The sequence below is a fragment of the Vanacampus margaritifer genome, chromosome 8 (genome assembly GCF_051991255.1).
Source record: "Vanacampus margaritifer isolate UIUO_Vmar chromosome 8, RoL_Vmar_1.0, whole genome shotgun sequence".
Classification (NCBI taxonomy): domain Eukaryota; kingdom Metazoa; phylum Chordata; class Actinopteri; order Syngnathiformes; family Syngnathidae; genus Vanacampus; species Vanacampus margaritifer.
This window is the reverse complement of record NC_135439.1, coordinates 406,458-422,307: the sequence shown is the minus strand read 5'-3', so window position 1 is coordinate 422,307 and position 15,850 is coordinate 406,458. Positions and strand designations below refer to the sequence as shown.

Genomic DNA, 15,850 nt, shown 5'->3' with positions numbered 1-15,850 from the left:
TTAGAGAATCAAAATGATCAATACAAGTTGCCCGCTTCCACATAACCTGATTATTTACATCAGGGGTGGCCAAGTTTGATTCCCGGAGAGCCCCTAGCCGTCCATGTTTCTCCTCTGCAGCACAGCTGAATCGAATGATCAGCTCATCGGCATGCTTTGCAGAAGCCTGATAACGATCTTGATCATGAATCAGGTGTGTGAGTGGAGGGAAGCAAAGAAAACAGGCTGGATAGGGACCCAACTTGGCCACCCCTGATTTACATGTGTTTCACGATCAGGAAGTCGATTTCATTATTAATCCATAACAGTATTTAACAAATTCATATCCACTTGAAGATAACACATATAAAATACTAATATTACATTTCACAGTCACAAACAAACGCAAGATGGTTGACTATTGATTTATTTCTGTGATGTTCAGAGCTTGACTTTTTGTATGAAAGTAGAAATGTCCAAACATGTCAGACGAGTAGAAAAATGATGTGCAAAAACTACTAATCAGATCTCAAGTGTTTGATCGGACGCTTGGCGCTCGTCAGTAAACTTTGGACCTGCAGGAAGAAAGAAGCCATGGCAGAACATTTTGGGGGATTGTGGAGGGCGCCTGCAGCTCACCTGGCGAAGGTGGACAAGGCCAGCACGCTGAGCAGGAACTGGAGGCCGTAGAAGCAAAGCAGCACCAAACCCAGCAGGAACTCCAGACGCAGCACCAAACTTTGCAGCAGCAGGAAGTAGACGGACAGCGTGACGCACGGCACGAGCAGGAACAGCGACACCGCCGTGGTCGCCGTGTGCTCGCACAGGTTGCCCTTCCAGCCTGACACGCACACACGCACGCTCATCACCTGTCGCCACAAACCGGCTACATCCACATCAACAAGTTTGTCTTTGAGGAACTTTGGGGGGGGGGGGGCAAGACGGCAGACTTCCTGTGTTTTCTCTGATGGCTTCTTGAGACTTTTTGGTGGGTCTGCTCATGTTCGACATCCCCACTAAATCAAACTGCCTTCTTTCTTTTTCGGTTCTTTTTTTGGACCTGCCGGAAGGAAACATCTCAAGCCCAGCGTCGGCCGGCACCCACCGTAGAAGATCCGCAGAATCTCCAGACCGAGGAAGAGCAGCAGCAGCGCCACGTCCAGAATCAGATTACTGGTCGGGTATGGCAGCAGAAGGCCTGGCGGGAAGAAGCGGACCTTGAAGATCTTGAAGAAAGTCGTTAGCGCTCACACGAGTTGAAAGGAGACGTTGCAGACGGACGACCTTTGTAGATGAACATGAGGACGTGTGCCAGGAAGAAGGCGGCAAAGTACCAGCAGTTGAGGTACAGGAGCACCTGCAAGGGAGTGGACGAAAGCTGAGGGTGCGCGTCAAGGTCACGCACGCGCACAAGGTCGAGCACACGCACGACGACATCACGTGAAGGATACGATTGGCTGGTTGCCTGGAGACAAACAATGACATCACAGTCAAAACTACAAGACGTTTATGTTCATCTTTTATTTGCACTATTCCTTAGTTGGTATCAATTGCTCTATTGGTTTTCTTTCCCTTGCCTTAAAATTAGCCGGAATGTGTCACATGATCTCTTTTGTACAAATAATGTCGAATGCATTTGTCTCTGTCCAATCAACGTATATTACAAGAAGAAGAAAAAAACAGGGACAGCAGTGACACGCAAGCATGTGAACCAGGCAGCGTTAACAACCATGACGTGACAGATTCGGAGAAGCAAGATATTCCCTATCCAAAAATGATTGATGGTAAAAACGTCTGATTTTAGCATAAAAACTTTCATCTTCTGACCTCACTTCACACATTCAGGTGTGTTTGTTTTTTTAATCATGGGCTAATTAAGTATTTTGGGGTCGTCAATTCACTACATTAGAAAAACTATGGGAGCACATTTTGATAGCAAAAATCTGCAGAGATTTTTTTTTCCATTGTGCCAGATTTCTTTTTTATGATGCATGCACGTAATTGACTGAAATTCATTGTTACGTTTTACACCTCGGAGTCTGTACTGTACATGACATTATCTTAAGGACCTGAATCCGAGCTTTCCACGTGTCTGTATTTGTACTCTAGTACTTTTACTGAATCATTCCTCCTGCACAAAAATTGACGTAAAGCGAACTGAATTTGCTTGATAATGTTAGCCTGTTTTGTTAAGTACGTGTTTCGTCTTACCTAAATACTGCAATTTAACGAGTCTTACGTGTTGCTTTTCATATTAATCACATGAAAATGCGTTAACGCTCATCAGGAAATAGAAATGTAACGACATAGGGATTTATTTGATCGGTTCAGAGATAGACGAGCTACTTACCGGGCGCCATTTCTGGTTACCCTGGAAACAGTTTGGGGTTAGTGGCACTTCTTCGCTTATCACGTCACTGGTTGTCCCCTGTTTTGCTGCTCTCTAGTGTATTACAGGAGCACTGCTGGGTGTTTTTAAATGTCGACTTTTATTTTATTTTATTTCTTTTTTTTTCTTTTTTATGAACGTCATTGTATTATTATTATTGTGTTATTAGTAGCTGTTGTACTTTTAGGCTCCAACTAGAAAAATACATTTTTTTTTAAGTAAAAACTCCCAACGGCGCTGATTGGCTTGAACGTGGCCTTTGGGTGATGTGGCACTGCCACTTCTGCGCAGCCGCAGTGGCGCGCTCTGACAGTAAGATGGCGGCTGTCAGGATGTGCTCGACTCTGTTGTCGTTTTTCCTTCTCAACATTTTTTACGGCCGCGTCACCGCCTTGTACTTCCACATCGGAGAAACGGAGAAAAAGTGTTTCATAGAAGAAATCCCAGATGAGACGATGATTATCGGTAAGCGCCTCGGCGACTGGGAAGCGGCCTTGCTAAAGCTAACCGCTTGCTCGCAAACTTTTGAGATTCAAACATCGTTAGTCAAAGTTGCTCGACAGTACTTAAAGTGTGATTTAAAGCCTGGGATTTTTATTCAACTTTCTGTCGTTTCATCTAGCGATATTTCAGCTATTGTACCGTTCAATTTCTTCAAGGTGTGTTGTTTCGGAAGTCTTTGAAGTCTAGTGATGCACAGAACGCATTAAAGCAGATAGTGTTTGCGTGATGGCACTTTTGAGTATTTGTGGCTGCAAGGGAAATGTCTTTTTCTATTGGCATGAAATTCACTCCGTGTTGTTGTTTGCAGGCAACTATCGGACTCAGCTGTACGATAAACACAGAGAAGAATATCTTCCGGCCACTCAGGGTCTGGGCATGTTTGTGGAAGTCAAAGACCCCGATGAGAAGGTTCGTTATTCTACGTGGAACTCGAGCCCGGCAGATAATGATTTCTCTCTCTTTCTCTCTCTTCAGGTGATCCTGTCTCGACAGTATGGCTCGGAGGGGAGGTTCACCTTCACGTCTCATACACCCGGAGAACATCAGATCTGCCTGCACTCCAACTCGTCTAAGTTCGCCCTCTTTGCCGGAGGCATGCTGGTGAGGATGCGCCGCACTTCTTCCACCGCGCTTCTTCCACCATTTGCTTTGACCGGCATTTGCCGCTTTCCCGCAGAGGGTCCACCTGGACATCCAGGTGGGCGAACACGCCAACAACTACGCCGAGATCGCCGCCAAAGACAAACTGTCGGAGCTGCAACTGCGAGTCAGGCAGCTGGTGGAGCAGGTGGACCAAATCCAGAAGGAGCAGAACTACCAAAGGGTCAGTGGCCATTAGAAATTGCAGCGTTTCCCATTTATTGAGTCGAGGCACTTTGTGTACATTAAAGGGAAAAAAGATCACAGCACATCAGCAGACATCATATCCTCGTCATGCGCCTTACGCCCGAGTCAACTGTTGGGTCCTCGCCTGCCCAAAAGGACCGCACTTAGGGCGGTTACTACAGATAATACCCCTTTAGTGTAACCCAGTGGCGTAAGGCGAAAAGAAAAAGTGAAAGGTGGCCATTTGGATGATTGCCGCAGCACACTTGAGGGTGGCATCAGCGTAGTGATGTTTACTTGCACCCCTGCTGTCTCCTGCAGTTCCGGGAGGAGCGCTTCCGCCAGACCAGCGAGAGCACCAACCAGCGCGTCCTGTGGTGGTCCATCGTGCAGACCCTCATCCTGGTGGCCATCGGCATCTGGCAGATGAGACACCTCAAGGGCTTCTTTGAGGCCAAGAAGCTAGTCTAAGCGCATGCTCGCTTGCGCGCGTGTTTGCGTGTCTATGAAGAGATGCAGTAAGGAGCGGAGATGCCGTGCACAAAAGTTACTTGAGATCATTACTAATATTTATGATTTTTTAGACGGAAAATTTTGGATCATCCTGTGAAATGCGAAGTGGGTCCACGGCGTCAGATGATTATTGCAAAAGTCTTAGCTGACGGCTGGACGACGCACGTGTGCGTTGCAGTCATCATGGCGAGTCGCTCTTGTGACGTCACGAATGGTCACTGCACATATGAACTCGTGTCAAGCTATTTCATTTCAGTGGTCCCCCCCCCCCCCCCAATAAAATTTGTCTGCCAAGAGAAAACGAGTTACTGCATCCAGTGTGAATGTTGACTTTTTGATGTTTTTAATGTGTTCTACATTTTTGATCTATGCAGGTCGGAAGCTGAATTCGTAGTGTGACACTGTCATGTTTGTTTCTGGATGTTTGTGTCAATATTGGATTTTAGAAAATACTTTTAAAGGTTTGGAGAAAAGTCATCTTTTTTCATTACAATAGATTTAGCCCAATTTGCTCTTTACAAGAAAACAAGTTTTTAATGCTTTTGTTCTCATTGGAATTTGATACTTAAATGTAATGATTTGAGAGATGTTGACATTAAAGTTACTGTAAACTCTTTTTATTCTGTTGGTTTTCTGTCCTCCACATTTCTGTTCCGTTGTTCAAGTTGTTCTACCGGGCTGCATTGGAAAGTCTCATCAGATACGCCATTGCGGCCTGGTACGGCAACCTGAATGTGCAGTCCAGGTCTCAGATTGCCGGTCTGGTGCGGACTGCCGTGAAGATCATGCGGGTCAGGAATCATCCTTCCCTACAGATGCTTTATGAGCGGTCCGTCACCGGACTGGCACAGAAAATTGTTAATGACCCGACTCACATTCTGCATCATGAGCTCCAGCGACTGCCTTCCGGCAGGAGATTCAGGGCCCCCAGAACCAGGCTGAACCGCTACAAGAACTCATTCCTGCCGACATCCATCAAACTGCTTAACAACCGACATTAACTCAGTGCAATAAGATATATATACAGTATATATATATGTATATATATATATATATGGTGCAATGTTGTGTACATAACCCTGTGTGTGTGTATATATATATATATATATATATATATATATATATATATAGAAGAGAGTATATGGGTGTGTGCAATGTACTTCTCTACACATGTATACTCCTGTGAAGACTTCTGGGAAGTCTTGTACTTATTGCTGCACTTCTTATTTATTTAATTTTAATTTCATCTCTTTCTATTCTGTTGTTTTCTCTTACTGTAAACTGCAGCTGGACGGAGTCCAGGAAAAAGTTCCCCACGGGGAAAATAAAAGTATATCGTATCGTTAAGTGGGGAGGCAGGTAGGACGCTTCAGCATTTGTGCTTTGTTGCCGCTCGAGCAGTAGATCGGGTTGAACCCAAGCACGTTCGGCTCTTGAGGGATGTTTTCCCCGCTCCTCCCTTATTTCGTGGATACAAATGAAGAAAATCCATATCGGCGCTTTATTTCAGCTGACGTCGAATCCGTTTTAAAGGCGCTCGTCGCATGTCGGGACGCATTCCGCGAATTCTCGCTAGCCGCATGTTAGCTTAGCTCGGCTACGTGCTACATGCTACATGCTACGTGTCCAGCCATTGAGGGAGAGGACGACGCCGCCGACATGAACGAGTGACTCCGAGTTGAAATGAAGTCCGATTAAACGCGAGCGCTCGTCGGCATGGCGAACATTAAGGAGGACTCACGCGCGGGCTTGAATTGTCTTTTTGAAAAAGCGAACTTTTGAAGACTCACGATGATGTTCTCGTCCAGGAGGAAACCTGTGCTCTACTTCAAGGAGGAGAGAAGGTAAAAAGCGACTTCATTTGAAGCAACACTCACAGCCTATAATGGACTGTAACGATTTTAAATTCAAATGTATTGTTGGAAGAAATGTCGCCTCCGAAGTTGTCGAGCAGGAAGACTTAAAAGAGTAAGTCAAAAGTTTGCAATTCGACACAAACTTGGCATGTGCACACAGCAACAGCTTAACACTGCTTCTCAAACTTTGTAAACCACCTAAAACAATCAGCTCTGCGATTTTTAGATCCCTAAAAAATGTCTTTAATGTTTTTAGCCACTGTAACGTGCACGCGCTCGACATGAAGTGTCAATTAATTGAAAAAGTTGAATCCAAAAAAAGTCTACGCAGATTGTTTCACATATCACTTAAGAGAGCTTACTTTGTGCTTCATCAATGCAAAATAAATGATAGGGGGGGGGGGGGGGTCATTCCTCACTTCATTAGGTACACCATCAAAAGGCAGACAATTGTGGGGGGTGATCCTCCTAAAAGCATGTTGTTGCATTCAACCTGTTGTGATTTGATGGAATGATTTCAGTGCTTGTCAAAAAACAAACTTCCCCAAAAAGCAAATAGTGACTGAGGTCTTGTTGGTGTGTTCAGGTTAGCGTGGGCCCGCTGTTCGGTGTACAAGTTGTTCGGCCTCTGCCTGCTGCTGCTGCTTGCGTCTCTGCTGTGGCTGCAGCTCAGCTGTTCGTCAGACATGGCCGCCGCCGCCGCCTCCTCGCAGCGGAACGGACGCCTCCCGCAGCAGCCGCCGCCTCCGTGCCGGCCCGAGGGCCGCCCGCAAGAGGAGGCGCGGTGGGGTCCTCACAAGATGGCGCTGTTGATTCCCTTCAGGGAGCGCTTCGAGGAGCTGCTGGTCTTTGTGCCCTTCATGCGCGCCTTCCTCAACAAGAAGAAGATTGCGCACCAGATCCTCATCATCAACCAGGTGGATCGCTTCAGGTGAGAGCCAGTCATGGCTTCCGACACGTTATGTGGGATCACGTTTTGAGGACGTCTGGCCCGTTTGCTCATCAACCGGCAGGTTTAACCGGGCGTCGCTGATCAACGTGGGCTACCTGGAGAGCGCCAACGACACCGACTACCTGGCCATGCACGACGTGGACCTGCTGCCCCTCAACGAGGCGCTGGATTACGGCTTCCCGGCCAACGGGCCCTTCCACGTGGCCTCCCCGGAACTGCACCCGCTCTACCACTACAAGACCTACGTGGGCGGAATCCTGCTGCTCACCAAGAAGCACTACCGCATGGTAACCGCCGTTTCCACGCCAGCACTTTCACCTTTTGGCAGGAGAAATGTCACATTTGGACACAATCGAGTTTGCGCTATTGCATGACAAACTGTGGTTTGATTTTGAAGTCATCGCTTTAATCTCATCTATTTTCACTTTTTCAATTCCATCTTTTGACAAGATCAATTCCCAATTTTTATGTGATCAAGTTCACATTTTGACATGATCAATTTATTTTCACCTCATCAATTTCTCATTTTGATGTTACCAATTTCATGTTTCGACATGATCAATGGCCCGTTGGCTGTGATCACTTTCTCGTTTTGACGTGATGTGATCCATTTCACATTTGAATGAAAAGTGTTCCAAACGCACGTTTCTGTATGCCGGCAGTGTAACGGGATGTCCAATCGTTTCTGGGGGTGGGGCCGCGAGGACGACGAGTTTTACAGACGTCTGCGAAAGGCCAACTTGCAGGTGAGCGTCACCTGACGTCTTTTCAAAATCAAAGGCCGATGATTTGCCAAACCCAGCGGTGTCGTTGGCGTCCATTTGCAGCTGTCCCGGCCGGTCGGCATCACCACGGGCTACCAGACCTTCCTGCACGTGCACGACCCGGCCTGGCGCAAACGGGACCAGAAGCGGGTGGCGGCCCAGAAGCAGGTTGCGCAACTTTTGCTTGCTCTGAGCACTCCAACAAAATGTCACTGAAAAAACGTTAGCGGCCTGAAATGTGCTAACGAATTAAATGGATTACATTTGTATTTATGTTTTTTTTTTATTCATTTCATTTCATAATTAGTTCATATATTGTGAATAATGACATTTTAAAAAAGTCAAATGTTATTTGTGAATTCTGGCTAGCCTGCTTGCTATTCCACATTTTGACACATGGTGGCGTCAGTGGGGAAGAATTTCAAACGGAGTTATTTTTCCAAATTGCAACTTCTTTTTATGTGGCGTGCAGGAGCAGTTCAAAGTGGATCCTGAAGGGGGCCTCAGCAACCTGCGCTACCAAGTGGAGTCCCGCCAGGAGCTGACGATAGGGGGCGCCCCCTGCACAGTCATCAACATTAGGCTGGAGTGCGACCAAGACCAGACGCCCTGGTGCCTCCTCGCGTAGGACACGCATGAACACAAACACGCACACTCGCCTTTTATTTTGGAAAGCTCCGGAACAGGAAGCAGATGATGAGAACAAAATAAGGTGGTGGGGGGGGGGGGGGGGGGGGTTGTGTTCAAATAAAAAATGTAGATAATTGAAGGTTTTGTGAAATATGTAAATTGGAAGTAAATGTTATTAAATAAAAGTAATTAAAGATAAGTAATTATTTAAATTAAAAAAAATCATTTAGTGTTACAAAAATTGGTTAATTCAAAATGTTTAATACATTTTCTTAAATTATTTATCTTAATAGTCAATTGAGTATTTTTTATTGCAAGTTTTTAAAATGGTATTAAATAATTGGTTAGTTGATTTAAATTATGCTAAAAAGTGAGCAGCATTTTATCATTGAAATAAACCATTTTATTTGCTGCATTCATTCATTTTTTGGGTGTAAAATGATCTTTTTGTTTAAAATATTTATTTTGTATTCATTTATCTGACTAGCTCATTTGGAAATGGATTTATTTTGAATAGTAAAAAGCAAACATACTGTAGGTACGTCAGTTAGAAAAGCCAAACGTGGCCCCTGAGAACAAAAGTCTGCACACCCCTCAATACAGCTAGCAGCGCTAACGCGTACCCTGGCTTTTTTTTTTATTTTTTTTTTACCCAGTCTTGACATCAAGTGGACAAGATACAGGACAATGATTTAATTCTTGTTGTCTTTTTCCTATTTAAGTGCTGTTACTTTTTTAAAAGTGTGGTTTTGCTTGAGGAGCGTCACGGACGGACGCCATGTTACTTGTTGTAAGATGATGACATCACTGAATAAGATGAATGATTATGATGAGAATCGACCTCAGACTGCCGTCATCCATTTTTTTGGTTAATAAATGATAACAGTATGATATTTATTTATTTATTCATTCTGTCCCTTTGTTGTCCTCTGCTCCTTCCACGTGTTCAACGATCTCCAAAATGTGGGACATCCGGGCAACGACTTTTTCTGTCTGCATGTTAATGTACGGTCATTTTGCCCTTTTCTAGAGTTTGGCCAATTAAATGCCGTGGCCCGATAACAGTACGTTCCAAATATCTCATGAAACAGTAAATGCTGTTCGGTCTTGGAGTTGTTCAGAATAGTGTCCTTTAGGCCGGTTGCCCACTAGATGGCGCTCCGACTACATTCATTCCAATCTGCATCTTTCTTGCTCTGACAAATGCAGAGCGAACGCTGCTTCTTAAAGCTTCTGTTGGAGTTGAACTCTGTCTGAACATCACAACTTTAAAATGCAACAGTCAAACGTTCTCTTCTAAGTCGACGAGTCATGTCTGAAGGTGGCCAAGTGCACCACGAAATCGACTGCTAATGTCTGATGGAGCTTGTGACATTCTTGTCGTAGTTGCAGCGTGTGCGTGTGCGTGTTTCGTGTTGCTAATAGCTCGCCTCCCGTCTTACTGCCGCAATTTGTCTCGCGGATCTTTCTGGAAGCCATAATTGACACTTTGAACCTCGGGCCGACATGTTGACTTTTTACGAGAATTGGTCATAATTACATGCTCGACTTGGGCTGAGAGGAGCCCCGCGGCCATCTTACCCATACACGCGCTTAAATGTACAAAAGATTGCTCTGGTGGCAAATGTCACATGACATCTTATCAACAATTCAAGCTTTGGTGTCGAAGGAAAGCCGTGAGGACAAACCAACCAAAGAAGACGTTTGCAAAAGATGAGGACATTTGCATAATTGTTTGGAATGCCACATCAATCCAACAAGTGAGGAGATTTGTGATTGGCTCTCTGGAGCTTTTGGGGGCGTGTCCGAGGGGGTCCTGCAGGCAGCGGCCGGGCACCTAAAGGCCGAATACTTTGCGTCCATCTGTTTGTCGGCAACTCGTAAACTTTTGAACGTTCATCATCGACTGACGGGACGTTTGTTGTCAGAAGGGACAAACCAGCGCCGGACAACGTCCACTCGCGTGAAAAACAAAACAGCAGACGCAGCCGCCGCCGCGTCGACGCAAGCGTCATCTGTCCGTCGGCGTCGCCTCCATCTGCTCACTGCCCTTTGCTTCTTTTTGAGTTTGTGCTCTTTGCAAATGCTCATTTTAATCATGCTAATAAACGCGCTAGTTCAGCAAGCAATCAAGTTGCAAGTCATAACATAGAAACGTTAGTTACAGACCAAAATGTTGACGTATTCTTTTTTTTTTCCGGGGGCAATACCAATTATTCATAGTCCACGAGGCCGAAGAATTTGCAGTAGCAGAAAAAAGTGTTAAAAAAAATCTTTGTTGAAATGGAGTTTTTCTTTTAAATCGAAATAAATAAAGGCTTTGTTTAAAAATAAGGGGGGGGGGGGGCTGCAGCGAGCTCCCCGGGTCATCACCATGTGTTAAACTAAATTAAAAACTAAGCAGGTAAAAGGCTACCTAAAGTTTTATACTGTAGATAAAGTTTTCCAAAAAGTCAACATCATTTCTTAAAGTCAAGTAGAAAAATTGAAATGAAAAATCCATAAATGAAAATATCCCGTATCCCGCTGAACAACAAATGCATGTGAATGTCGCTCATTTGGGGTTTTCGTCAGGGTTCGTAAAAGGTTGCAAAAGAACTTGACAGAAAAATGGACTGAACATGTTGAAAAGTCTTTGCCACACGTAAAAACTGTTTGTGAACATCTTACAAATCCTGATGAAAAGCAAAAACGTTGTCCGCGCAGTGAGATGGCCGCTTTAGCGTGAGGCACGCTAATAAACATTTCAACGTGCTATTCAACATAATCGTTGACATGATGCCATCACATTCGTGCCAATGGAAATCCGAGGAAGCTTTTGCCAAATAAGGTTCAAGAGATAAAACTACAAAAAGATGATATCAAGTCTGTTGCCGCAATAACCTTGAAAACGTTTCTAACCCGAACCCCATTACAAAAAAGAGAAAGATGGCTCCGCCTCCAAAGTGACTTAACCCTAAAAACGTCCAAACTCAAATCTGGTTGACAGAAGACGCAAGCCCAACTTGGCCCCTGGACGCAGTTCAAGGTGGCACCAGAAGGCAACCGCACAAACGTTATCTCCCAAAAACGCCATCCCAAGGCTAAGCTAATTTGGTTGGCTAAGCAGCTAGCGTAGCTCCTGAAGGCAACACGGCGCCAAGCAGGTGCGGACGGCGAGTAAACAAACGCGAGCGATGATGGGCTGTTCTCACTGGGGATCGCTTGTGGGCTCTTGCATGCCTCCAGGGGGGGGGGGGGGGGCAACAGGAAGAGCCTGGGGACACACGCACACACCTGGAGACAAAGGGGGTGTCTTTCATGAGCGCACACGCCCATCTGTCGAGGGGCCGCTGGCGGGATGCGGTCCGGCAAGTCGGATCACAACATCAAAAAAAGTTTGGCTGGACAGGTGTGACGAGTGACAGACCCCGCCCCGCCCTTCATGTGATGACATCATCAAGTACACCTGCTTTGGTCCAAACCCGACTCTGCATTTTTGCCTGTCACTTTCCCTTTCATTGAGGGGGGGGGGGGGGCTTCCTGTTGCTAACTTATGGAAATCCCAGGTGACTCGTGGTGAAGCGCATCAGACACATTTATGTCATGTTTTGGATGTTTGCGTTGTCATGACAACAATTGAGTTGGATGAACCTGTCAGTCTTTTTATTGACCATCCAGCCTGCTTTTTTTTCTTCATGTCTCCCCCCTCCAACACGCCTGAATCAAATAATCAGGATGCTTGTCAAGTTGTCAGGCTTCTGCAGATCTTTAGCGGATGAGCTGATTATTATGATTATTATGATGATTATTTTAACTTCTTGCCTATTTGACATGCATGAGAAGGAGCTGCTTTCAATCTCATTGTATGACGTTTGTGTGTGCGTGTGTGTGTGCGTGTGTGTGGTGACGAGAATGTTGAACATGTTTTGTGTGGCTCCAAATTTGGCATCCATAGAAGAGAAAAAGAAAGTCGAGCTGGAATAGCGCCACATAGTGGTCACATGGTGCTCATCATGCCAAAGTCTAATTGCTCCTTAATTTGTCTCCTTGTCGCCTCACATTCACTCACACACAAGCTGTGTGTGTGTGTGTGTGTGTGTGCGCGCGCGCGCGCGTGTGTGTGTGTGCGTGCGTGCGTGTGTCTCACCTCCTTCCAAGCTGTTTCTTTGCTCACACACCAAGAAACTCAAATCGTCACTTCTATTCAACCTTCTGTTGTCCTCCTCTCATTTCCTCTCCTCCTTGCACACCTCCCGCAGCCCCCCCCCTTTTACACCCCCCCCCCCCCATCTGCGCCCCACAGCGAGTGTGAGTGTTTTAATTGTGCTGAGCTGGAATCAATTAAGTGCGGTATCAGTAGGGGGCGTTTACACGACTTACACACACACACACCATTGCAAAGGTGCTCATTAGCATTAGCGCTAGCATGTCGTTACACTCGCAGGAATCATCTCAATTAGCCACAAGCTCACTCACTCGCTTGAACGATGACAAGAAGATGTCATGACACACTCAACGTGTCCGAGTGACTCTTGCGTCCTGATTGGACGGCAAGTTCGCATTTGACCACCTGAAGGCTCGCAGTCGACAAGCTGACGTTAGCTCGCAAGCTAACAAAATCAAAGAAGCACCTTTGTTAGCATGTTCATTAGCATTTCTTCTGGTTCACTTCTCCACTTGCTTGAAATGTGGATTTACAATTTTGACATCAATTCAAATGTGGCAGTTTGTCTTGATCGCTCCACCTCCAAAATGTCGTTTTGCAACCGCGCTTCTTGATAGCCAGAATTTGAATGAGATGTTTCACTTGCCTTACCTGGATAAATAAAGGTCCCAAAAAATTGTGGACTCGCACGCCACAAGTTAGCATGACTGTTAGCATGTGGCTAACCTTCTTGCGCCGCCATTCAAAGTGTCAACAGGGGCTGACAGGAAAGGAGGCCTTGTTAGGCCCGACCTTAACGAGTGGGAGGAGACGCCTCATGCCGATGGGAAGCGGATTATCCCGCTTTTGTCCCCTTGGACCGGCTCAAAGAAACTCACAACAGCCCCCCCAACCCCCAGGACTGAAGTGCCCCGGGCACACAATGCCCGCCGACTGAGGTCTCTTTCACCCCCTCGCCAGCCCACGGGACAACGGGACTGCCCGCATGTCCCGCCCTGCGACATCAGCTGTCGTCGCACGTCAGTTCTGTGATGTCATCACAAAAGGCCACAATGACGTGATTGGCCTGACGTGTCACATGACTGACGTGATACCATTCAGATGACGTTAACAGGCCCAGCGTGTTTGTGGAAGGCACGACGGATTGGACGTGTTGGCGCCAGCGGCCATCTTGGTCACATGGCATCACAAGCACTTCGGCGGCCATGTTGGGGTCTCGCGTGGGTGTTTAGCGGGCCGACGAGGAGATGAGCAGTCGCCATCTCGTCCAAAGTGGCAAAAAAAGATTGCGAGGCGACCAGATGGTCGATCGCTCAGGATGCCTCGGTCGTCTCGGCGACCGGTCATATGTTTGTCCCTGCGGCCAATCGGACATTAGCTTTGTTTGGACGGCAGCAAACTTCAGCGCCGGTCCGATTGTCGTTTGGACTTCTTGCTTTTTAATTGTCTTAGTTTAGTCGAGTCTGCCCTGTGAAGCGTCTTTGGGCGTCATGAAAGGCGCTGATGAATTACATGTAATATTATTATTAATAACAAAACTATTACACACATCACAAACACGCACATAAGCTACAATAACACGTACAAAGACACAATCACACAGACACACGTTTAACACGCAACACATGCACGCAGCGACACGTGTGACGCATACATCAAGTGTGCTTTTGTCTTTGCTACATTGTGGGGCCCATACACGCGAGTTTTCTCAGGTTTAACTACCATTGTGGGGACCGACTTGGAATTGTGGTGTTGAATTTGGTGGTCCCCACAAGTTCAGACCTTTTTTGGAGGGCCAAGACTTGCTTTTAGACTTTATTTTTCAATTGGGTTATGGTTGAGGTGAGGAAAAGAAATGGGGGTAGGCAATCATTTTTGATGCTTGGGGTTAGGGGGAGGGGCTAGGAAATGCATCATGTCAATGAGACGTCCCCACCATGATACAAAGACAACTGTGTGTGTGTGTGTGTGTGTGTGTGTGTGGCATGCTTGTAAGAGAGGGAAGTGGCCCCATCCCTCCTCAGTTGCACCCACTCTTCTTGTTTGGCGTTAACACCTCAGATGTTCTCAGGATGGGCGATTGGGGGGGGGTATGGGAGGGGCTTATTGGGGTGATAATGAAGATAACACCTTGTCACACACAAATGTCCGCACACACACACACACATTCACATTTAACGCAGGTGTAGAAGCATGTTGCCTGGTGCTTACTTGCTTGTGAAAGTGTGTGTGTGTGTGTGTGTGTGTGTGTTTGTTTTTGTCTTTGCTGGCGTTGGTCTGAAAAGTTTCATGTGTACCCGAAAGGCCGCCGTATTTTATTAGTCCAGCAACAGGAGGAAATTGTGAAGTCCCAATTCAGATATTTTTTGTTAATTAAGGAAGCCCTGCTCAGTTTTCCCAACAGACACTTTTTTTTTTTTTGCTTTGTTGTTTTCTGGAATCTTTTGAGCACAAATCTAATGTTGATGTAATTCTCCGAGACGGACGGACTGATGGAAGGTCCGTCAGTCCGTCACTTGACGTTTTGCTGTCAATTGACGGAAAGCACGTCATGTGTCACAAAAATTTGACAGTCTACATTAAAATCTCCTTTAGACATCGCGGTTAAAAAAAATAAATAACCATGACGAACTGACAATGACGGATTTCATATATTTTTCATATATTTTACTGAATTAACATGACTTAATAAAAGACGAATAATGTGATGTAATCAGAGTGAATTATCGTGACACACGTGCCAACATGTTTAATGCGCTCAGCCTCCTTAACTGTGGCGACCATATTCCCATTTCCCACAAAAGAGGACACTTGCCCCGGCCTTGAAATTGTGCTAGCAGCCGCAGTTGCACAATGTACGTCTCCTCCTATTTTTCACGCAATGCTAACCGGACATTTTCAGGAATTTATAAAAACTCCGGATGACCAAACAGGACGTCAGAAACTGCTCTGTACTCCCAAAAGAGGACGTCAGAAACTGCTCTGTCCTCCCAAAAGAGGACGTCAGAAACTGCTCTGTCCTCCCAAAAGAGGACGTCAGAAAATACTCTGTCCTCCCAAAAGAGGGCGTAAGAAAATGCTCTGTCGTCCCAAAAGAGGACGTCAGAAAATACTCTGCCCTCCCAAAAGAGGACATCAGAAAATACTCTGTCCTCCCAAAAGAGGACGTCAGAAACTGCTCTGCCCTCCCAAAAGAGGACGTCAGAAAATACTCTGTCCTCCCAAAAGAGGACGTAAGAAAATGCTCTGTCGTCCCAAAAGAGGACGTCAGAAAATACTCTGTCCTCCCAA

The 15,850-nt window shown here is 46.0% G+C and overlaps 3 protein-coding genes across 3 annotated transcripts; 2 read left to right on the top strand and 1 right to left on the bottom strand.

Moving 5' to 3' along the window:
• Positions 1-390: 390 nt before the first annotated feature.
• On the bottom strand, positions 391-2,469 carry tmem216 (transmembrane protein 216). The gene is made up of 6 exons (XM_077573901.1): positions 2,330-2,469; positions 1,431-1,444; positions 1,264-1,357; positions 1,085-1,177; positions 619-820; positions 391-554 (listed from the first exon to the last, which is right to left on the bottom strand). Exons 1-6 carry the CDS (start codon positions 2,337-2,339, stop codon positions 539-541), a joined length of 429 nt encoding a protein of 142 aa, XP_077430027.1. The 5' UTR covers positions 2,340-2,469; the 3' UTR covers positions 391-538.
• Positions 2,470-2,643: 174 nt separating this feature from the next.
• On the top strand, positions 2,644-4,826 carry tmed9 (transmembrane p24 trafficking protein 9). The gene is made up of 5 exons (XM_077573899.1): positions 2,644-2,833; positions 3,180-3,280; positions 3,347-3,472; positions 3,549-3,695; positions 4,019-4,826. Exons 1-5 carry the CDS (start codon positions 2,686-2,688, stop codon positions 4,166-4,168), a joined length of 672 nt encoding a protein of 223 aa, XP_077430025.1. The 5' UTR covers positions 2,644-2,685; the 3' UTR covers positions 4,169-4,826.
• A 766-nt stretch (positions 4,827-5,592) lies between these two features.
• Positions 5,593-8,509, top strand: b4galt7 (xylosylprotein beta 1,4-galactosyltransferase, polypeptide 7 (galactosyltransferase I)). Its single transcript, XM_077574465.1, has 6 exons — positions 5,593-6,054; positions 6,653-6,997; positions 7,080-7,305; positions 7,681-7,764; positions 7,846-7,950; positions 8,255-8,509. The coding sequence occupies exons 1-6, from the start codon at positions 6,002-6,004 to the stop codon at positions 8,408-8,410; spliced, it is 969 nt and encodes a 322-aa protein (XP_077430591.1). The 5' UTR covers positions 5,593-6,001; the 3' UTR covers positions 8,411-8,509.
• Positions 8,510-15,850: the final 7,341 nt, after the last annotated feature.